The sequence below is a fragment of the Sminthopsis crassicaudata genome, chromosome 2 (assembly GCF_048593235.1).
Source record: "Sminthopsis crassicaudata isolate SCR6 chromosome 2, ASM4859323v1, whole genome shotgun sequence".
Classification (NCBI taxonomy): domain Eukaryota; kingdom Metazoa; phylum Chordata; class Mammalia; order Dasyuromorphia; family Dasyuridae; genus Sminthopsis; species Sminthopsis crassicaudata.
This window is the reverse complement of record NC_133618.1, coordinates 400,503,251-400,527,779: the sequence shown is the minus strand read 5'-3', so window position 1 is coordinate 400,527,779 and position 24,529 is coordinate 400,503,251. Positions and strand designations below refer to the sequence as shown.

Sequence of the window (24,529 nt, the reverse complement as noted above, 5' to 3'; positions counted from 1 at the left end):
TGCACCGGGGAAGGCCGCGGCGGCCCAGCCCCGGGCGGGGGCGGGGCTAGAGGCCCGCGTGGCAGGGCATCCGGAAGCGTCCCCGAGTCTGCAGTACCAGCTTAAGGAGCCTTCAGCCTGCAGCCCCGTAGCCTGCCGCTTCCCGCAGCCGCAGCCTCCGCCGTCATGCCGGTGAGTCGTGCTTTTCCGTGCAGCTTTTCTTTGTCCGGGGCCTCCTCGGTCCGAGGGAGCCTCTGCGGCCGCTGGCAATGAAAACGGGCTCAGCGGGTCCGTCTCATACCTCGCCGCCTGCCCGTACCCAACCTCAGCTCGGCCCTCCTCCGCAAGCGATCCTGGCGCTGCCAGCTTCCCTACCGCCCAAGGGTTCCGAGGGCTGCGAGAGCGGGGCACGGGAAAGGGCTCGGCTTTTCTTCCCGAGCTTCCTACGTCCTGTAGCCCCGCCACACCCAGGCCACGGATGGGAAAACTCCGGGGAGCCCCGTAATTCCCGCCTAGCCTCTGGCCCCTCCGAGCTCTTCCAATCCAGGACTCTCAAACCCTGGCGCTCTGGTGCGGTCCATAGCTTCTAACCAGCTGGGGTCCCTGAACCCTGGTCCAGAAACTCTTCAGAAAATACGCAGAGGTTACAAAAGGAACGGGACGGAGGGGCTCGGGACGCGGCGGCCAGCACTTCTCCAGTGCTTCTGCGCACCCGGGCCCTGGGACACTTGCTTTTAGAAACGTCCCTTGGTTTGATGTAGACGAACGCGGGGGCTTGGCTGGGACATGAAATCGGTATTATCTCTGGCCTGTTTCTCTTCTTGAGAAGGTTAGGCCCCTGCTCTACCCAGAGGGTTCCTCATACCGCTCTTCTGCCACTTAGGGCTCTGGAAAGCTTTCCTAGAGTAGAAACGGAGCTAATAACGCTGCATCTATATAGAGTTTTAACTTTTCAATACATTTGAACTAAACGAGGAAAATAAGGCTCAGAAAGGTGGGTGGTAAATGAACATCAATTTATGTTGCCTAGTGGCGGAGGTTGGGCTAGAACAACAGATCTGGCCCCAAAAACTCATTTCCTCAGCGAAATAAGTTTTACCCAAAATAATATTTGCAGCGCACATCTCACCGAGAGGAGAAAATGATTAGTTCTCATCATTATTTTATATCTGGTTCCTCAGGAAAGTGCCAGAGACAGTATTGTGCCCACGGTAGGTAATCTGTGTCAGGTGATGTTCCTCAGACTTCTGTATCCTAGCAGCCGGTCTTTGGAGACTTACTGAGCAATTTGGAAGTACTCCAAGAAGACCTTTGTCTACCCAGGTGTTTATCTCTTGAATCCGAGCTATTTAAGTAGGGTTTGTGGGAGAAAACACAAACAAAAGAGGCGGAGCTCTCTCTGGCTGAATAGCCGGCCCCATCCGCTCTCCTATTTTCAGAAGCTTGGTGAAAGGAGAACCATTTCCTCCTCACCTGGATTAGGCCCCCCAGAATCAAAGAAAGCAGGCAGCATTATATTTCTGTTCCCAGTGGTGTTCATCTCCCTGGGACAGGCAGAGATCCACCCAGTGATGTATTGGCCACAAGGAAGAACCTTTCTCTTCCCGGTCCTGCCTTCCGTAGGCAGTGGCTTTTGGTCTTGGTGTATATTGGATTAACTTCTGGACAGCCTTCTTAAGTAGGGCCAGGATGGCGAAGAAACTCAAAATTGTATTGGGTAAGATATTTTGAAAGAACTGAAGTTTTAAGGAAACTGGGACTGTGAGGGGTAGGCATGATTAGTCTTCATATTTCTAAAAGAATTGCTATGTGTCATTTACCAAATAAGTTTATATAGATAAAGCATTTTGTAAACTTAAAGCGCTGTTTAAATGCTAGCTGCCCTTATGTGAAAGATGCATTCTATTAGACAAAAGAAATATTGGAGTATGACTTGGGAGATCATTTCACCCAACTTTTCACTTTGCAGAGGAGGAAACTGAAGCCCAGAGAAAGGAAGTGATTTTTCTAGTGAATCAGTGACAGAACCGGGATTTAGGACAACAATCACCTGACTCCTTGTTCGTTGCTCTTCCTGTCCTTGTAGTTTTTGCCTGTGTACAATTCCACTAAAGAGGGAAGGGGATGGGGAAAGGTATATGTCAGGCTAGAAGAAAGCATTCTTGATCAATAATAGGAGTCATAGCTAATATGATTAAAGTATATATGATATCCTTAAGTAGCTTAAAGTTTGCAAAATAGGCAGTTAGATGGCAGTGGACAGAACACTAGGCTGGGAGCCAGGAAGATCTGACTTCAAAAATGGCCTCAAATACTTACTGGTTGTATAATCCTGGGCAAGTCAATTAACTTCTGTTTGCCTCAGTTTCCCAATATATAAAATATATTGGGGATAATACACATCTCTCAGGGTAATTGTGTGAGGATCAAATGAGATAATAATTGTAAAGCAATAAGCACAGTACCTAGCAAATAGTAAGTTCTATATAAATGTTAGCTATTAGGGGCAGCTAGGTGGCGCAGTGGATAGAGCACCAACCTTGAATTCAGGAGGACCCGAGTTCAAATTTGATCTCAGACACTTAACACTTCCCAGCTGTGTGACCCTGGGCAAGTCACTTAACCCCAGCCTCAAGGGGAAAAATGTTAGCTATTATTATTAAGAAGATAATTGTTAAGTACTTAACAGTGGCACAATGATAAGAGATATATAAATGTTAGGTTTTTATAATTATTACTAAAATAATAATTGTAAAGCACTTAGCACGATGCCTGGCATATAATAATTACTATATAAATGTTAGCTATTATCTACTTTTTCATAACTAGATATTACCTGTTAAGCTCTTAGCACCATGGCTGACATATAGTTAAATGCTATATAAATACTGGATAACATGTTGAAGATGATCATTGTAAAGTGCATAAACACAGTGCCTGGCATATAGTAAACACTGTATTAATGTTAGCTGTGTTTATTATTCTCTTGAACCTCATGACCTTGTCGTGATGATGCTGAACACAAGATAACCCTCATCCCTAGAATAAGCAGGGTATGGGTTTGGAATGGTTCTGTCTCCTCCCTTCTCCTCCCCAGAGAACATAAAATCCCCAGATTGGAAGGAATATTAAAGATCATCTAATATCTTCCAACTACAGCCTCCCTGAAAAGGGATCCCTTTGCTTATGTTTTAAGTTTCCCACTAGTGGGGGCTCACTCCATATGGAAACAAACTCATTTATAGTAGGGCTCCATCAGGTTGTTAGCTATTCTTTATATTGAGTCTGCTTTCTTATGATTTCTATGAAAAGTAGATTATAGTGTGAGTGGACTTTCACTTGAACATAAATTTTCTACTTAATAGAACATCCAAATGTAATATTTAAGAAAGACTTTTCCAATTCTAAGATTCTATGTAAACTGAAATCTTATAATTGATATACAGCTCTCATTCCAATGCCTTCCTAAAGAAAGAAGACCTAGGGGCAAGTTCTAGACAATAACTATAATGAGTATTCATTAAATATTTTCTGAAATGTTTAACATATATTGTATTACTTTCCATCTAGGGGAAGGAGTGGGGAGAAGGGAATACAAGGTTTTGCAAGGGGGAATGTTAAAATTTATCTATAAATATGTTTTGAAGATAGAAAGCTTTAATAAAAAAATTTTTAATTTTTCTGAAATTTTGAAGAGAGAAAAGACTGGTTTTTAGGAGTATTATGTAGATCAAGAATGTTAAGCTCAAATAAAAACAGGACCACAAAAATATATATAAGCATCCTTGTGAGAGCATATTGACTTAGAGAACTATGTATTAATGTTATTTTATATTTGATTGTATTTTTATTATTTTATTAAATATTTCCCAATTACATTTTAATATCGTTCAGGTTCTACTAGGAACTCATACTAGGACCCATAGTATTATGGGTCACACATGGCTGTGTAACATTTCTGATGTAGACTAGTGGTTCTCAATTTTTTTTTTTTGGTCTTAGGATATTTTTACACTCTTAAAAACTGGGGAGGGCATGGAGGGGAAGGGAGAGAAAAAATTAGAACACAGGGTTTTGTAGGAGTAAATGTCAAAAATTATTCATGTATATATTTTGAAAATTAAAAGCTGTAATTAAAAAAAAATTGAAGATCCCCAGGAGGTTTACCATATTGGAAATTAAAACATTTTAATATTCTTATGAAAATAGGTTTAACCTTTAAGACATCCTGAAAGAGTCTTAGGATCTCCAGAGTTCCTTCCTCATATCATACATTTATAATCACTGATCTATATCAAGATCAAAGATAAATATATTCATTCAGCAAATATTTTCAAGCATTTACTGTATGTTGTGATTTATTAAAATCAATCAAGAAACATGCATTAATAGCCTACTATGTGGCAAATATTATCCTGAATGCTGGTGATACAGAAAAAATAAAAATCTGTCCTCAAGGAGTTTACATGCTACTAAGAGAAACAGCATATACAAAGCAGACACAAGATAACTTTTGATAGAAAGGTTTTGGCAGTTAAAGAAATTTTGAAAGGCTTCCTATAGAATGTAACACTTTGAGCTGAATCTTGAAGGAATCCATGAAGGAGAGCATTCCAGGTCTGGGGTCCACCAGCCAGGACAAGGCCACAGAGATAAAAGGTGGTGTGAACATCAAGGTGGAGATGAGTATGGAGAACAATAGGTCATATAAAGCATGGGGGAATGGCAGGTAGGGAAACTAGAGACATAGGAAAGAATTGGATCATAAAGAGTTTTAATGCCAAAGGAGTTTATATTTTATCTTAGGGGGAAAAAAAAACTTCAGTTTATTTAGAGGAAAGTAACATGATTAGACCTATGCTTTAGGAAAATTACTTGTGTCTATGTGTGTAAAAGATTTACTAAAGTGAGAAGAGACTAGACACAGGGAGACCAATTTTGTTGTTGAGTCATTTTTTAGTCATGTCCAACTCTTCATGACCTCATTTCAGGTTTTCTTTTCAAATATATTGGCGTGACTTATCATTTTCATCTCCAGCTCATTTATAGAATGAGGAAACTGAGGCAAACAGTGACTTGCCCAGAGTTACACATCTTTTAAGTGTCTAAAACCAGATTTGAACTCTGGAAGTCAAGTCTTCTTAACTTCATTGTGTCACCTAACTAGCTGATAAGAACTCCAGTTAGAAGGCTGATGAAATAGTCTGGGTGATCATAATGAAAAACTGGACTAGATGTTAGGTATATGAGTTGAAGAAAAGAAATTAGAGAGAGAAAATCAACAAGACTCAATGACTAATTCCACTTGTGAGATGAGTGAAAGGAAGGAATGAATGTGATTGAGAGAAGCTGAAATGATTTGCAAATTTAATATATTTGTATATAAGGATTTATATGTAAGAATTTTGCCAAACTCCCCAGCTTAATATTTAAAGCCTTTTACAATGTACACCAAATTTTATTGTGTGACCTTGGGAAAGTCACAACCTCTGTGCATCAGTTTCTTCATCTCTACAATGGGAATGACAGCACCTATTCCCCCAGGTTATTGTGAGGATCAAATGAGATAATATTTGTAAAATGCATAGTACAATGCTTGGCATAGAGTAGATAGCATATAAAACCTTATTCCTTTTCCTTCCTCTTCCATCTCTGGGCTATCACTCATGGCTGAAATCACTCCTTCACTTCTTCCTCTCAGTATCCCTAATTTCCTTCATAGTTCAGCTCAAGTGCTTTTACTATACATGAAGCCTTTGTGCGCGTGCGCGCGTGCACACACACACACACACACACACACACACACTCACTCACTCACTCACACATGCATACTCACACATATACTCAACTAGATGGTGAGTTTTTCAAGAGTAGTATTTGTTTCACTTTTGTCTTTGTAGTCCCAGCATTTAACCCAGAGTTTGACACATAGTAGATGCTTAATAAATGCTGATTGATATCTTTTTTGAGTTCCCTCTACCCTTTACATTCTCATAACAGTCTTTTTTTTAATCTGCATACATGTTTTTAATCTTTTTATCCTTCTGATTATATTTTTGATAACTTTTTTGTTTTTAAGTGAATAATAGCTTTTCATTTTCAAAATACATATAATGATAGTTTTCAACGTTTGTTCACCCTTGCAAAACCTTGCATTTCAAATTTTTCTCCCTCCCTTTTTCCACTCCCTCCCATATACAGCAAGTAATCCAATATGTAAAATTCTTCTATACATATTTCTACATTTATCATGCTGCACAAGAAAAATCAGATCAAAAAAAGAAAAAAAATGAGGGAAAAAAACCCACAAAAAGCAAGCAAACAACAACAAAAAAGGTAAAACAAAACAAAACAAAAAAAAAACATGTTGTGATCCATAGTCTTCTTTCTGGCTGCAGGTGCCTTTCTCCATCACAGGTCTATTGGAATTGGCCTGAATCACCTCATTGTTGAAAAGAGCCACATCCATTAGAATTGATTACATGTTATTGGTGTATACAATGATCTATTAGTTCTACTCCATTTAGCAACAGTTCATGTAAGTCTCTCCAGGCCTTTCTGAAATCCTGCTGATCATTTTTAATAGAACAATAATATTCTATAACATTTATATGCCATAAATTATTTAGCCATTTTCCAACTGATGGACATCCACTCAGTTTCCAGTTCTTTGCCACTACAAAAAGAGCTACTACAAACATTTTTGGACATGTGGGTCCTTTTCTCTTTTTTATAATCTCCAGTTATAGGCCTAGTACAGGCATTGCTGAGTCAAAGGGTTTGCACAGTTTGATAGCTCTTTGGGCATAGTTCCAAATTGCTCTCCAGAATGATTGGCAGGCTATATTTTTTATAAACTCTTTTAGGACATAAAGGTTTATCTTTAAATCACCAGCATATGTAGTAGATATCAAATAAAATTTTGTTGAATGAATGAATTAGAATAAGCAAATATTTTGTTGCTAGGGTTGGCCCCTTTTTCTTTGGCAAAAAAAATAGCTTAGGTCTTTAGTTAGAAAGAGTGGAATAATCTTTTTCCTGATAAAGGGTCTTGCCTCCCTGTTGATGATTACTATTGATCAGGATGGTAATTGTTGAAGATTGGGGGTGGTTGTGGGGTGTATAAATGTTCAGGGAAAATTAGTATCTCTGGTGTGAGGGCTGCCTGCCCTTTTCAGAGCTTCCACCACTTACCCCATTATCACTTGTGACTCCCATGAAACTATAGCATGGGGGCAGCTAGATGGTGCCGAGGGTAGAGCACCAGCCCTGACATCAGGAGGACCTGAGTCCAAATCTGGCCTCAGACATTTAATACTTCCTAGCTATGTGACCTTGGGCAAGTCACTTAACCCTAATTGCCTCACCAAAAAAAAAAAAAAAAGAAAAGAAAAGAAAAGAAAAGAAATTATAGCATGCATAGCAGCCACATCTTGGTAAAGTATTTTGGCAGATAGCTAAACCAGGTTAAGGGCAACCAATGGGCCTCAACTCATCAGTGAATTGGGGGGGGTGGCGTTATCTATTCTAAGCATGTAAAGACATCTCCCAGTATAATGAGTGAATAAAAACAATTTGTCCCAAAGGCCATGAAAGTGACTGAAGTAGATGCTTTGGAGTTCTTGGAGTTTGATCAGACATCAAAGATGCCAAGGTCTTCCACTGCATCCTGAGCTATCATCAATCTTCTTGCCTTTTGTCTTGTCACTGGATTTTGATGACTCTGGAAGAGATAGTGAGACTGAAGACTTTGCACAACTCTGCCTCAATTAATTCCAATTTATTCGCAATCAAAAGATATTATCCATACCATTTTACCATTTTTACCTACCTCAGAGTCTTGTGGTAACAGGTAAGTAATGAAGCAAGGAGATGCAGATATCCTGGGATCTATAGTCACAATCCTACAATTGAGCAGATTAGGTCATAGGATCATCTCACTGGACTGAAGGGATTCAATAGCCCCTTGGGTATCTGAGCAGTCTTTATAATGACTTCCTGTCATAAGGAAAGGGTGCCCTAAAATTGTCTGCTAACCCTGGCATGCTCACCATAGCAGGTGGGGGATTCTACTCTGTGGTAGAAGCACAAAAAAAATGTACAAAAACTTTTACAAAGATGATTTCACTTACCATTAGCACATGGAATGTGGGAATTGTGGCAGTTTCTTAAGATAAGTTTGCTTCACTCATAGAGTTGTTCACATGAACACTCAGAGGCTATTGTAGGGTTATTGATTGAGTTCATTTCATTAATTGTTGTGTCTCAGAGAATAGGAAGACCTGAGATGAAGGAGAGATAATCGAACTATTCAATGGACCAGTCAGAACGCATACTACATTTATCTGTTAAGTTCACTGTCTTATATGGGCACAGTTCATAGCTTCCCAAAACAATTACAATAGTAACAACAGATCACCATAACATATTTAATAATGAAAAAGTTTGAGATATTACAAGAATTATCTAAATGTGACATAGACACAATGTGAGGACATACTATTGGAAAAATGGCACCAGTAGATTGGTTGCCACATTGATGCAGGGTTGTCACAAACCTTTAATTTGTTTAAAAAAAAAAATCTGTGAAGCACAATGAAACAAAGTATGTCTCTCTGTCTTATGTAGTCTCTACTTGACCAGCTATTTATGATTTATAAACCAATAGGTAGATTAGCTCTCACCTTGGTCCAGAAAAAGGACAGATAGTGGGAAAATTTGCCTGTATATATTACCTTTACTTCCTCTCCTTTCACTTACTCTTCATCCCTTTGAAATTTGGCTTTTGACATCATCATTCAACTGATATTGCTCTCTCTAGAATTACCTGTAAACCCTTAATTCCTACATCTGGTAGTCCTTTTTCCATCCTAAACCTTTTCAACTGATCTACTGAATTTGATACTGTTGGCCAACTTTCTCTTTCCTAGATACTCTTTGTTCTCCGACTTTTCCTAACTTCTCTCTTCTGGTGAATTTCCTATCTGACTGACTTCAGTTTTCTTTGTTGGTTTATCATATCCTGTAAATTGAGATTTTTCCCAAAATTCTAATCTGTACTCTCTTTTTTTCTCCTTCTATATTTGTTCTCTTGGGACCCTAATCATGGATTTAACTATTATCTTAATATAGATGCCTCTCAGGTTTATTTATCATATCCTAGTCTCTCTCTGAAGTTTAAGCCCTAGTTTACCAGCTGCCTATTAGATATTTCAAAAAATATGTACCATAAATATCTCAGGCTCATTATGTCTAAAACTGAATGGATGATCTTTCCTCCTATATTGGAAGTTCTTCACTTTTTGTGTCACAAACTCCTTTGGTAGTTTGATTTAAAAAAAAAAACAAAAAAAAAACAAAAAAAAAACTTATATACTCCTTCACAGTATGTTTTTGAATGCATAGAATTACAAAATAAACCAGTTTAAAATAGTTACCAGAATTTAAAAATAAATAAGTTCCAGGACATCAACTTAGGAATTCTTATTTTAAGTCCTCCCTTCTTCCAAATTGTCCTTGTTTGTTGTTATTTTCCCTTAGCATTATTCTTACTTCCTCTCTGTCCCTCATTCCACAATACTCAATCAGTTGACAAATCTTTCCATTTCTATCTTTATAACATCTATCATATCTAACCTCTTTTTTTCCTCTATCTAACACAGCTACCACTTCCACTTTAGTTTAAATCTTTATAAATTCTCACCTTGATTATTATAATAGGCTCTTAATTAGTCTTTCTGCCTCAAGTCTCTCCATTCCATCCTACACACTCCTACCAGAGTAATTATCCTAGATTGGAAATTTGACCATGTGACTCCCTTACTTAACCAATTTCAGTAGCTTCCTATTGCTTGTAAGATAACATATAAACTCTTATGTTTAATTTTTTAGGTAAAGTCCACCCTGACTTTCCAGCTTTATTAGACATTACTCCTCTCTCACTTACTCAACCCAGCCAAAACTGTCCTCTCTATTTCTCATTCATAACACTCTTATCTCTTTTATACATGCCTTTGCTCTGATCCTGGAACCTTCCTGGAAATGTGTTCCCTCCTTCTACTTTCCAGAGGCCCTCTTTTCCATTTTAAGATACAGCTCACTTACCTCCATTTCCAACCAATAGTGTCCTCCATTCCAAACTACCTTGTATTTAACCACTAGTTATAGGTGTGTATTTATTAGCTTTATATTTGTACTACATACATTTTATATATATTAGTTGTTTTTTCCATTATTTTCTTCCACTGGAGAATTGGGATTGTTTCATTCTTTGTATTTGTGTCCTCAGTGTACAATGGTACATGATAGGTGTTTAGTATCTTGTTGATTGATTGGTGAATTAGGCCCCTTGGCAGACACTCTGAAGGAACTTTTCTAATCAGACAATAGTTCTTTACTTCCTCTCCCCTGTTTTCTATCAATCTGGAGGACTAGTCCTGAGTTCAATGGAACAGATAGTATTCATCTGCTGAATTCAGGACAAGATGCCTACCCCATAGTGGGAAAGCCTTAGGAAGTTCTTCAAGATAAAATAGTATTTTTATTCTATTAATAGTGTCACTTATCAATTGCTTCAGACATTTTGGAGAGCATTAGTACAATTAATAATAAGAAACACATTATTACCTATAAGTAATAGATGATTTATTGGACCCCTATTTTATTCCAATAAGTATTAATCAATTTTATATGACTCCATAAAGGTGGTGATTATAAATTCTGATAGCAGGCCTAATTGCTATGAATTGAAGATTTTAAGTTCCCTTGCTTAATCATAGAAAGCTAACTAAAAGACTTCTATTCTTGTTTTTCTTTTCTTTGGTGACAAAAACCATTGTGACAGGGGACTCAATTACATGGAAAGTCCCCCAGCTGTTTTTGTCATCCTTGTCGTCCCTTTTATTGCCCAACAAGGGGAGATGACCATGAACATATAACCAATGAGTGAGCCTGGTTGCTGGACTTCAGTCTGTCCTACTTGCCTATTGACCCATGTAAATATTTTGACATCCATTCATCAGCACAGCCTCATAAGTGGCTTGGTAGGATCTCCTGGAATGTCAAGATAGATCTGTTAAGGTCTGCTCACTAGCCTTTTTGTCTACAAATGGGATTCTGTATTTTTGTAGACCCTCCTGAAGAGTCAAGGACAAATCTATCTACCAGTCAGTCTCTCCATTTTTGGCCTGCTCTACCTATATTATCTGGGTATCAAGCACTATAAAACTAAAGCTCTGAAGGAAGGGGGCATCTCAGATTATGAGCAAGATCTGGAGTCTACCTCATTAGAAAGGACCATGCACCCTTTATAAAGTGCTATTAGCTTAGAGTTCTGCCTTAGTGATTTTTCTTGCAGATTGGACAGTTTTTTAAATCCCCATGTTGTACATTGGACACTTTGATTTCATTGCATATTACAAAAAAAAAAAAATTGGGATTTCCCCCAAATCATAAAAAATAAAAAAGTATCTGTATAAATCATAGCTGATCCAGACATAAGACCAAACAAAAAAAGGAAGCCACCTAAATATCCAATTACTTGTGAGTGATTGAAGTAATCATGATATTTTATGGTAAAGATGAAACAAATAAAAAAAACTACCACTGTAATTTGGTGACTTGGTGACTGATTATTATTTGATAATTCATTTGGGCAGGGCTCTCCAGTTTTTTCAGTCCCCATACATCTTGACTTTCACACCTTTCTTGTCACTCTGGAATATCCCTCTATCCTGCCAGTCCCCTTTTTCCTATGAATTCTTCTGGAGCCTTCATTTTGGGAAAAAGCCCAAACCTTCATTCCCCTTCAGCCTTACTTTTGACTTTAATTTTACCACTGTACTCTCATGGATACCTTCTCCTTCCCACCTTCTTCATCCCCTCTTCATCCCTTCTTTATGTATTATTTTTTTCTTTAGAATGTAAGTTTGAGAGAAGGGATGGCTGCTTGTGTTTTTATCCTAAGCACATAGTACAATGGTGGCATATATAAAGTACTTAATAATTCATGTTGCCTTTCTGCCTGCTTACCCTACAGTCCCTATTCATTATGAAAGAAAATAAATTCTAGATTTTACCATACATATGGAACAAGAAGTAAAATAGATGAAATTTTCATAAAGAAAATTATATTCAGTACACATTTTTAATAACATAAAGTTAAATATTTATCAGGAACAGAATCTAATTAATTATTAAAGCTTTTGATCCTCTTTCCTGTCAAAAAATAGTTTTATTCTTAGTATAGTTTTTTGGCTTATTTGTTTTTTGAAATTGATACCCAATATCATATTCAGCCAGCAGTTTGTTTCTTGCATTGGATTTGACTGAAAACAGGACTGAAAAATCTTGATTTACAGAGATGAGTTGCCATAAATGGGAGCCAGACCTTAATGAGCACACTTGGTGATCATTAAGGTGCTCTTGAGGTGAGCTTCTTCAAGGGTATGTCAAAAGTCTTGTAACTTCATTGTAAATCATTTCAGAGTCTTTGGTTCTTTGGAATTCAGTTTATATTCATCTTTCAACTGTGTGGTTTTTCAATTTTTTTTCTAGGTCAACATGAAAAGGGTTTCTTTTATATTAAAGAAGATGTTAAAATTTCACTTATTTGGTTGTCATCATTAGGAATTGTTCCTGGGGCAGCTAGATGCCACAGGATTGGCCCTGTAGTCAGGAGGACTTGAGTTTAAATCCAGCCTCAGACACATAACATTTCCTAGCTATGTGACCCTGGGCAAGTCACAGTTGCCTTGCCAAAAAAAAAAAAAAGGAATTATTCCTTCAACTGTTTCTTTCAAATTTTTTAGCTACATTTTAACATTTCCACCCTTTCCTACCCTTTCTATGTTTCCTCATCGCAGATTCACAGTCCATAGGTTTGTTTGTTGTTTTTTTTTTTTTTCTTTTGCGGTATATTCTGTAAGGTAATATAGTTGCTTACCAAATAGTCTCCATGCTTTCTTTAAAAGCTTCTTGTACCCTCTGAGGATATATATATGCCTCCGGTTGAAAATCGCTAATTCTAAGAATTCTGTTTAAGAGTTTACTTCTTGTTTTATACTTTTTTGTTTTGTTGATGATCACTGAATTTCCAAGAATTTTTAAAACATTTTTGATGAAATTTTTTACTCCTTCATCCTAGTCATTTCTAAAAATACCCAGTGCCCACCTTTTCCATTCAAGAATCTCACTTTCCCTTGAGATTATAGAATTTAAGACATGAAGCTGAAAGGGACATCAGAAACCATCTAAACTAGTCTTTGTAATAGTTAAAACTAGTTGTGTTAACAATTCCATATGATCAAATATGTAATATCATGCAATCATAGTCTTTCACTTCTTCAAAAGGAAGAAATAGCTTTTGATAATTTGCAGCCTTATGAAAACTTTCATTATGCTTTTGTTCACTTAATCTATTCAGTAATAGCTCTTAGTCATATATAGATAGATACAGAATTTATATACAGTGCATTTTCTCATTACTTTAATGCCAAGATTAGTCATTATAATTATATTTATCTTTACCCTTTTTGTTTCTTATTTATATTATTGTAGTCACATATATAATTTTAATAGGTAGCTATCAGTTTTAGAAATAGGAGGGATGTAGCTAGACTATCATGAAGCTTTTGTCAGAGATCTCCTGGCAAATAATGGAGCTCCATCTGACATGGCATGGCTCAGCTAAACTGATCTGCACAGTGTATATATAATTTCCTCTACTATGTTTATTTTTATCAATTATACCTTGTTTCTGTAAATTCTCACATTCATTATTTCATACAAATCACTAATATTTCATTAATTTTTGGGTTTTTTTTTTTGTGGTGATGAAGAATTGGAAACCAAGGAGGTACTCCCCAATTGGGGAATGGCTGAAAAAATGCCAAAGATAGAATACTTTTGTGCCATAAGAAATGATGAAGGGGCTGGTTTCAGAGAAACATAAGAATTGTATGAAATGATACAGAATGAAGTAAGCAGAATCAGGAGAAGAATGGATACAATAATAGCAATGTTGTAAAGACAAACAATTTGGAAAAACTTCCAAATCATTATATTTCCCTCAAAACCTTTCCTGCTTTCAGAACTTCCTTATTACTGTCAGACACCAATCAGAAAGCATTTATTAAGTTCTGATGTGCCATGCACAAGTGCTCAGTACTGGGGATATGGACAAAGATAAAGATAGTCCCTGCCCCCAGGAGCCCATCGTTCCAGTCATTCAGTCACAGTCTGGGTATCATTTTCAACTTTTCATTTTCTTTTTTTTCCCCTGAGGCAATTGGGGTTAAGTGACTTGCCTAGATCCACACAGCTGGGACAGTTTAAGTGTCTGAGACCAGATTTGAACTCGGGTCCTCCTGACTTCAGGGCTGGTGCTCTATCCACTGTGCCACCTAGCTGCCCAGCTTTTCACTTTCTTTCACACATATATACCCTATCCATTTTTTTTGCCAAGTCCTTTGATTTCATCTCTAATCATATGCCCACTTTTTCCTCTTTCTCCACTCTAGTTAGTGCAGGTCATCACTTCACACTTGTATTACTGCAATAGACCACTAGTGGGTCTGTCTTTCTCATTTCTCTCCCTACTTCAATCCATCTTCCACTTGATTATCAAATTATCTTAAAGCACAGATCTGACTGTCATACCCCTACTCATTAAACTCTAGTAGTTCCCTATCACCTCTAGGATCAGGTATAAAATGGTCTGTTTGGAATTCAGAACAATTCACAATCTGGCCCCCTTTCCAGTTTTATACCTTACGCTATCCCCCATCAACTCTTCTATCCAGTGCTCTTCTTTTTTGCTATTCTTGAACAATACAATCCATTTTCTGACTCTGGACATATCTACTGTTTCTTTCTCATGTCTGGAATACCTTCCCTTCTCATCTTCATCTCCTGGCTTCTTTCAAAATCCACCTCATCTTTCCTTATCTCCCTTAATGCTTTATTGATTTTTTCTAATTTATCCTGTATCTATCTTCTTTGTACATAGTTTTTTACATGGTTTTCCCCCATTGGTTAGTAGCTTCTAGAAGGCAGAGACTGCTTTTGCCTTTCTTTGTATCTTTGTCCTTAACATAGTGACTGGCACATAGTAGATGCTTAATAAATGCTTGCCAGCTGACTGGTTTTAAATAAAAAACAAAATTTCGAGGCTGGGTTTTCTCTAACTTCCATATGCTACCTGATCAGGTGAGAAGTGCCTCTCCTGGGGGCCTTTTTATGTTAACCTTTCTCCTTTGTTGATTTCAGAAACATGAGTTCTCTGTGGACATGACCTGTGAGGGCTGTGCTAATGCAGTCACCCGAGTCCTCAACAAGCTAGGTGGTAAGTGGGACCAAGGAGCCTGGACAGTGTGAATGGGGGTAGGTTGGAGAATAAAAGTAGCGGAGACCACTTTCAAGTAAGTTATGCTCTTCTACTTAGCTTTGAGCCGAGTCCCTTTTCTTCTTGTATACAAAGCTCCAATATCAGCTCATCCAGCCCTTTTGAGATACAGAGAAGGGTGACTTGACCAGTCATATGAGACAGTGGCAAAGGATTAGAATCCAGAAATTCTAAGGCTTCATTTAGTTACCCTTTGTATCACACCAGGCTGCCTTTATCATAGGCAAAGATCTATTGTCAGGGTAACAAATACTTCAAATTGTATCTCTAGTAGGGAAAATAGATGATTCTGAATAATTTACTGATTCATTTGTTATACAATCATTTATTAAGCAATTTTTCATTTCAATAAACATTTATTAGGTATGATTGTATGCAAGGCATTATTCTGGGCATTAGGAAAGCAAACACAAAAATAGAGCTCTCCTTTTTTCTAAGCATTTTCATAGAGGCTTGAACTTTGATACTAGCTGTCTGGGTAGGGGCTTAAGCTATAGACAGGAGTCTGTCCCTCCCTTTGTTACAGCTGGATTCCAGCATCTTGAATTCTAATCTCAGGATGTCAACTTTTAGGAGAAGAGTAAAATGTGCATTTGAAAAGTTTTGGAGAAAAAAAGGATGGTATATGTATGTGCCAATGTTTACAAATATACTAGTGATTTCACCCTGCCACTTGAGAAGTACAGCTGCAAGGAGCATACTCTGCATTAGGCAGAGATGAAAACCACCTGAGAGAGTAGGACACTTGACTGATCAGATTCAAGCATGAGGCTAATTATAAAGCCTGAAGTGTATCTTCATAGTTAGCCCCTCACTCAGCCAGCTGCCTCTGATGGAGGCTCTCTGAAAAGCTAGACTGAGTTACTTGGAGAGTAGGTATTCTTAACCTGGGATCTATGAATGTGTGTATATGTGTATAAAACTATTTCAACATAATTGTTTTCCTTTATAATCTATGTATTTTATTATATGCAATTCAAAGCTGCTTGAAAATCTCAGTCTCTAAAAGCTTCTTTTCCTCTTTTTCATAAAGAAATTTTAGAAATAAGGATAAGAATATAAGACCTGAACTTTACAAACAAATTATCCCAGATCTTGAACCTGTTAGGTAAAGGGAGCTAGCTAATTGGGTTTGATTTTTTTTTTTTTCCCCCTGAGCTCTTGAGGGCTGAGGAGATTGCCTGGGAGAGAGTGTCCCACCCTGCTCTCACAATAGGAGCCAGGCTCTGTGCATTACTAGGCAAATCTATTTCATTGTAGGCCTTAGTTTCTTCATTTACAAAATAAAAGTGTTAAATCAAATGATGTCTTCTAGATATAAGAATCTGTGACTGACCCTGAACCAGGAACTTCTTACTTGGGGCCTGGATCTCATCCCTTCTAGTTTGCATGCTCCTCTGAAGTCTCTTGAAAAGGTCTTGGTTTTGTTAACAGTTGCTGTCTTAGCAATTTCTCAGGCATATCATGGTTTCTATCCTATGAGAGATCAACTAGGTGGTATAGTAGGTAGAATGCTGGGCCTGGAGATAGGAAGATTCATTTTCCCGAGTTTAAATCTAGCCTCGGTTACTTATTAGCTGTGTGACCATTGGCAAGCCATTTAATCCTGTTTGGTTCATTTCTTCATTGTAAAATAAGTCGGGGGAGAAAATAGTCTACTTTAATACCTTTGCCAACTGAGTAACAATAACATTTTATAAGAGATCTTGGCTTCTGGAAGCCAGAGGAAGTAGAACACTTCCTTGAAAGGAACTCTAGCCTACCTACTTCCAAAGGGAGGGTTAAAGTGTAGCAAATCTTGATCTTCAAAGCATCAAGATATCTGGAGTGCAACTGGTGGGAGGGAAGGCAGAATGTAGAAGTTATTGGCCTCTAGGAACTCAGGGTTTGGGAACAGGAAACCTGCATCATATTCAGAGTATCTTTGGGGTGGGCAATACTGACCCCACCATCTTGGGATAGGCTCTGCCCAAAAGGATCTAATTATTGTCTTATTTTTCCTCTACTGCTGGGATATCAGAACTCCTTGGTAGCTGACTACATGGTAATGGTGATTCTCAAGCCTTTTCCATACCTGGATCACAGTATCTTAAATCCTGTGCTTATGCTTGGGGACTTCAGTATATAGGGTGATGTCCTTCCACCTTAGCTACACACACATCTTTGCTCTGACATAACTCTTCAACTTCCTTGATCTAGCACTTCACACCTCTTTGCTCTAATTATAAGCTCTTATCTTTGTGTCTCTCCCTTTGCTTCACGCCTCCTAAACCTGTAGTTCATTTTCACAGTGACCTCCAGTTCCTCCACATCTTTTTGTTTTCCTATTCAACTGTCATTCTCATCCTTCTTCTGGTCTCATTTGATCCTTGTATTCTTGTTCTTTTGTCAGTTAGGCTTTGCAACACCCCAGCCTTAGATTACATCAACCATATAGTTTCTCTTTTGCAGTTTATGTCCTGCTAAAAACTCCTAGGGAAAGTTGTACATATTGTTTTCACCACAAATGCAACATTTTTCTCTTCTTAAACCTACATCACCTTCTTTCTCAACACAGACATATACACACAACTCTCCGCCCCCACGAGATTACCAGCTGTCTATATTCTGCTTCAGTCTCTCTTTTGAAATGTAGTTCCTAATTACCAACTGCTTGTTTGACATTTCCAGAATATTCAATCAGTATTTCAAACTCAGCATATCCAAAATGGAACCCATTCTCTTTCCCTCTATCCTATCCCCAAACTTCCTCTATTTCTCATGAAGCAAAAGAAGTTTCTTCTATTCTTCTAGTCACTCAAATTCATGGCCTCAGAATCATTTTTGATTCTTCCCGCTTTCTTCTCACTTCTCCCATGCTTTGCCAGTTTCATTAATCCTATTTCCACATCATGTTTTGCATACATCCCCTTCTCTCCACTGATACAGCCTCTACCTTTGTTCAGACGCACATCGCCCTTTAGCCACATAATTGCTAAATCTGTCTTTGCTTCTCCTCTCTATAGTCTATATAATTTTACCTCTAAGATAAAATGCAAAGTATTTGACCTAGCATTTGAAGTTCTCTATAAATATTATACCTACCTTCTTTTCTAGTCTTATTTAATATAATACATTTAATTTAATTAACTCATTTGTTTATTTAGTATAATAACTATTCTTGTATATGACATTTCATCTTCGCTGAAATGCCTTTGTACAGGTGGTCCCTTACATCTGGAATTCATTTCTGCTCCAGCCCTGCCTATTAAGAATCCCTTTCTTTTCTAAAGTGCCACTTCCTACATGTAACCTTTCCTGATTTGTCCTGGTTTTAAGATCTCTGTACTTCTTGAAATTGTGTTGAAATATTTTGAATTTACTTCTCTGTGTATATATTGTATTCTTCTCCCTTCCACCTTAGGGAATGTAGACTTCTTGAGGGAAGAACCAGTTTTGTTTTTGCCCCAACGATTCCTATAATGCTTTTTATTGCAAGTTTTTAATTCATGTTGAATTGAATTACACGCTTGTATCAGCAACCTAAGGCAGCAAGGTTGAATCAACAGATCCCATCCACCAGGTGGGAGGAATAGAGAAATAATAATAACTGACATTTACATAGTACTTCAGAGTCTGCAAAGTGCTTTATATATGTTATCTCATTTGATCCTCATAATAACCGTATGAGATTGGTGCTATTTTTAGTCATATTTTGTAGATGAGGAAACTGAAGTGGAGAACATTTAAGTGTTGCCCATGTCACATAGATAGTAAGGGTCTGAAGTAAAATTCATACTTAGATCTTTCTTATTTCAACTCCATACTCTAACCATTGTACCAACTAGTTGCCAAGGGGCAGAGTTGGCATCCCTCAGTCTGGAGGATAGCACAAGAATAGGCCAGTGATGTTGAGAAGAGGAATACTGGAATGTCAACCTTAAGGGAAGAACAAAGTGTTGACTTAAAAGATGCTAGAGACAGATAGTTGGAAACCTTCCTTCATGGGATTCTCACAAGAAAAATGGAATAAGAGCACTGAACTAGAAGACAGATTGGAAGAAAATGGATTGAGCTCCATCTCTTAGAGAATCCTAAAGTTATGATGGACTATTAAACCTGGAATAGACATTAGAGATGATCACTTCTAACCCCTTCATTTTATAAAAAAAGAAAAGCAAGTCCCAAAGAGGAGAAATAACTTGCTCCCATTAACACAGCCAGTTATCAGAGTAGTCCCTGTGTCCAGATCTCCTGACTCCCAGTCCAACTTTGTGTATAATATGTATGACCTCAGGCAAGTCACTTCCTTCTCTGAACCTCAGTTTCCTTACCTATAAAATTATCCTTACTGACCTCATATGGTATTTGTAAGGAGAGTGTACTTTGTAAACTATGCAGCACTATAGAAATGGGAGTTCTGATTATTGTTGTTCCCTCCCACCCCTTGGCAGGGGTCCAGTTTGACATCGACCTGCCCAACAAGAAAGTGTGCATCGATTCAGAGCATAATGTGGAAACACTGCTGGAGACTCTGAAGAAAACGGGAAAGACCACCACCTTCCTTGGGACCAAGTAGCAGGAAGCTCCATCCTTTAGCCAGCAGGATGAACCAAAGGGGGCAGGTCAGTTGAGCCCTGAGGCTTCGGGAACAATTCTTCCACATTCCCCCTTTCCCCATCAGAAGGGCAAGAACACTTGCCCGAAGCCCTGTCAAAAGTAAAGAATTCTAGAGCTATTTCTGACCCTTTCATCCCCTTATTTTGGTTTGTACACTTACAATAGATGGTACTTCACAGTTTAAAAAATACTTTCCTCCCAATAGTCCAATGAAGTGAGTGGTGCGTGTTACTTATCAACATTTTATAGATGATGAAAACTGAGGCTCAGGATATACAAATGACTTCTTTCTAGGCCAAGAGGCTTGTGACTAGAGGAGGGTGGATCTAACCCTGGTCTCCTAACTTCAAAATCTTTGTAATCCATAGGTAGTTATCCCATTCTCTTCAACAAGTGCTAGCATTCAACTAAGCAGAAAATGTAGTTACCAGGGGCACTTTTTTCTTTTTTCTTTTTTTTTTCCCAAGATGTGTTAGATGTGTCCTAATCCATGCATCTTTCTCATCACTCCTAAAATGGTGGGGTGTGTACCTGGATAAGAATAAGATAAGAGTACGGGCAGAAGGTGGAAAAGGTCAAGAAGTGAACTTCAGCCAACTGAGAGAAAGCATTGTGATGTCACATAGTGGGGAGAGTAGTGACGTAGGAGTCAAGGGACCTAACTTTTTTTTTTTTTTTTAATTAATAGTTTTTATTTACCATATAAATTGTAATTTACAGCATTGACAATTGCCAAACCTTTTGTTCTAATTTTTCCCCTCCTTCCCCTCCCCTCCCCCCCCCCCGCCAAGATGGCAGGTTGACCAATACATGTTAAATATGTTAAAGTAGAAATTAAATACAATATATGTATACATGTCCAAACAGTTGTTTTGCTGCACAAAAAGAATCGAACTTTGAAATAGTGTATAATTAGCCTGTGAAGAAAATCCAAAATGCAGGCAGACAAAAATAGAGGGATTGGGAATTCTATGTAGTGATTCATAGTCATCTCCCAGAGTTCTTTTGCTGGGAGTCGCTGGTTCAGTTCATTTTTCTCTATTGGAACTGATTTGGTTCATCTCATTGTTAAAGAGAGCCACGTCCATCAGAATTGATCATCATATAGTATTGTTGCTGAAGTATATAATGATTTCCTGGTCCTGCTCATTTCACTCAGCATCAGTTCATGTCATTCTCTCCAGGACTTTATGAAATTATCCTGTTGGTCATTTCTTACAGAACAATAATATTCCATAATATTCATATACCACAATTTATTCAGCCATTCTCCAATTGATGGGCATCCACTCAGTTTCCAGTTTCTGGCCACCACAAAGAGAGCTGCCACAAACATTCTTGCACACACAAGGGGACCTAACTTCTAAGCCTGGTTCCACCACAGATTTATTGTGTATCCTTCAACAACTCATGTCTTTGGGCCTCAGTTTTAGGGAATTCTTAAAGGACTTGTGAAGTGACAGAAGCATGGATTAGGGCAAATAATATTTATCTATTTCCATTTTTTCTCAATTACAAATTTTTTTAACATTAAAATTTTGATTTCCAATTTTTTTCTCTCCCTTCTTTGCTCCCTTGCCTTGAAAAGGCAAGCAGTTTGATATGGATTATACATGTAAAGTCATGCAAAGCATCCTTCTTGGAAAAGAGGGACAAAAGCCCATCTTGGAGACTGTCTCCTGCTTAATGTTACCCTCTTTGAAGATAGTGGAATGATTGCCTATGGGTTATGGACAGTTCCACCATCACCATCGTTATCATCATCATCATTAACATTAACATTTACATAACACTTTAAAATTTGCAAAGTGCTTTGCAGAGTATGTGATTTTATCTTATAACAGCTCCTTAAGGCAGGTAGATAATAGTATCTTCATTTTATAGAGAAGAAGGAGGAGGCACAGAGAAAGATTAAATGACTTCAAACAGCTAGCGGCTGAGGTGAGATTTGAAATCAGGTCTTAGTGATTTCAGGGTCTTGCACATTATCTACTGTACCATGTAGCTGCCTCATAAGCTTGTAAAAAGCATAAGGTGAAGAGACTGGGTTAGAGTTCTGCTTAGTTTTATAGAACTAAGCTTAGGTGTATACAGTATTGTACAGTGTTTTACATGCAGTAGGTATATATAATGTCCAGTTCCTGGTCCAGGGTTCTACCATTTTATCCGTTGGAGGTATGGGTTGTACACTACCCTTCTTATTTCCCTGGTGCTGTACCCATCCCCCCTCAGTAAGTATTTGTTGATTGAACTGTTGAGTAAATGCCTGTATTAGAAATCCAGGTGAGAGGGGATCCAGAGCAAATCCTCTTTGGGGGAGGTGGGAGGGGCAAAGTAACCAGTTCTGCTATCACTGTAATGTTGCCTTGCTCACAGCAGGGGGAGCCCCTGCCCTGCCTAACTTTCCCTCTCCTTCCTCTGCTTGCAGGAGCCCGAGTGGCAGGCTCCCCAGGATCCATTCCCATTCTGGCCAGATGTGGGAAGGAAGGGAGACCTGGGAGTGGAAAGGAAAGAGAGGAAAGAGCGCATCAGTGACTGGGAGCCCACAGTGTTCCAGGGGAGCCCTTCGGCTCACTATCCCTCTTTCTTTGCCACCCTCTAATAAAACGGAGCTGATTTTTGCTGGAAAAGTTCTTCTCTGTATCTTTGGTTCCCTACAGGCTGACCCAGAGACAGAAATGATAGGATTTCCGTCTCTCTGCCACCTCAGTCCTATGCAGTCATTCAATAAACAGTGGGAGTGAAGAGGACTGGGGGAGGGAGCAAGGAACAGAAATAAGGGAGGGGAGAGAAAATTCAAGATCAATGTCTCTTCTACCCCAGGATTCAAATCCCCACCAGTGTGGCCTCTGCATCAAGGCAGCCCCTTCTTCCACAATGGGAGTAAGAGAAATTTTTTAGCAAGGAGTTTTGGGGAAAATGTAGAAAAGATGATTTTTGCCATTGTTTGTTTGCATCTAGCAGCCAATTAGAAACAAATAATTTTTCTTTTTCTTTTCTTTCTTTTTTTTTGGAGGCATTATTGGGATTTTGACTTTCCAAGCATCACAATCTAGTATCTGAGACCAGATTTGAACGTAGGCCGTTTTGACTCCAGAGTCAGTGCTGAATAACGGTGCCATCTAGTTACCCCCATTTTTCTCAGCAATATGCCAACAGTATGCCCAGTTGCTGTCATCAGGTGGTGCTTTGGGTTTGATTGTGTAGACCCAGTGATAGGATTACTTCTGAAATCAAAAACCACAGAGAAGATCTAATACTAATGTACAGTGGGGCAGAGAGCTAGATTTTTATCATTGCTCGGAATATTTATAAACCTTAGTTTGAGTAGCTGGTCAAAGTCACATTGAAAGTAGCTAGTGACTCCCTAAAATTGGCCCCGCAAAGTAGGCTTCTGATAGTTCTTCCTTCATGCCCTCACACCTAATGGTTCCATCCAATTCAGGGAGCTTAACTAGACCTTTTTACAAGCTCATTTGGGTGACAGTCTACTACTGATCTTTAGGAGCCTTCTCATGTCCCTAATGAGAGAACCCCGATATGAGGGAAATATCCCTTTCAATATCCCCAGTGTAAAAGGCAGCAGGAGAGGTTCCTGCCGATGCATGGAAGTCTATGATCTAGCCATCCCTATGAAAGCAAGTAAGTCAATTGGCAATAAATGTCTTCTGTATAAAGTACTATTCTAGGCCCTGGGGGTAACAAGGAGATAGAAGACACATTATAATCTCTGCCCTTAAAAAAACTTATAGAGACAGAAAAATATCTACTATTTGAGATACACGGAAATAAGAATAATATAGATACTTATTGATTTGAGTTTAAGTTGCATTTGAGGTAAAAAGTAGGTATGAAGTCAAGCAAGGAAGATAAACATTCAAAACAATAAGTACTTACCGAGCATCATCGCCCCTAAATCTGGGAGTGCTGAGTAGTGAGAGATTGTGCGCTGAGACAGGGAATACTTTATGCTGGGAGCATGATTTCACCTGGACCTTAAAGAACAATTACAGTTTTTCCCTGGCTCCTGCCTTACTTTTGAGCACCTTAAGCCTTCAGCATTTAGGTTCATAGAATCCAGAGTTGTAATAGGAACTCAGAGAGCATCTCTTGTAACCCTTATCTGAGCAGAAATCTTCCTATAACCTCTCTACCAAGTAATGATTCATCCTCTGCTTGAACATTTCTATTGATGGTAAGCTCATTACCACCTGAAGGGATTCATTCCATTTTTTGACAGTTTATATTGTTAGAAAATGCTCCTTACATGGGGATGAAATCTGTCTATCCCCTTATAATTTCCCTATCATTTGAGTCCCATTCTGAGATCAAATGGAACAAGACATCTTTTCTTCCACATAACAGTCCCTCTCTTGGTCACCAGGGGGCAGGCTCCTTCACCTTAGCCCTAGAAAAGTTTGCAGAGGTCCTTCAGAACAGTTGTTTAAAGGAATTATCCAAATAGCCGGTGGTATTTTTCCACTTTGCTGTCTATGGTACCTGGTTCATTTAGGAGATATCATGGGATAAAAGAGACATTGACCTTGA

The 24,529-nt window shown here is 38.4% G+C and overlaps 1 protein-coding gene across 1 annotated transcript; it reads left to right on the top strand.

Annotated features, from left to right (window-relative positions):
- The first annotated feature begins 38 nt into the window (after nucleotides 1–38).
- On the top strand, nucleotides 39–22,611 carry ATOX1 (antioxidant 1 copper chaperone). The gene is made up of 4 exons (XM_074291860.1): nucleotides 39–171; nucleotides 15,247–15,322; nucleotides 19,816–19,986; nucleotides 22,410–22,611. The coding sequence occupies exons 1-3, from the start codon at nucleotides 166–168 to the stop codon at nucleotides 19,938–19,940; spliced, it is 207 nt and encodes a 68-aa protein (XP_074147961.1). The 5' UTR covers nucleotides 39–165; the 3' UTR covers nucleotides 19,941–19,986; nucleotides 22,410–22,611.
- The last annotated feature ends 1,918 nt before the right edge of the window (nucleotides 22,612–24,529 follow it).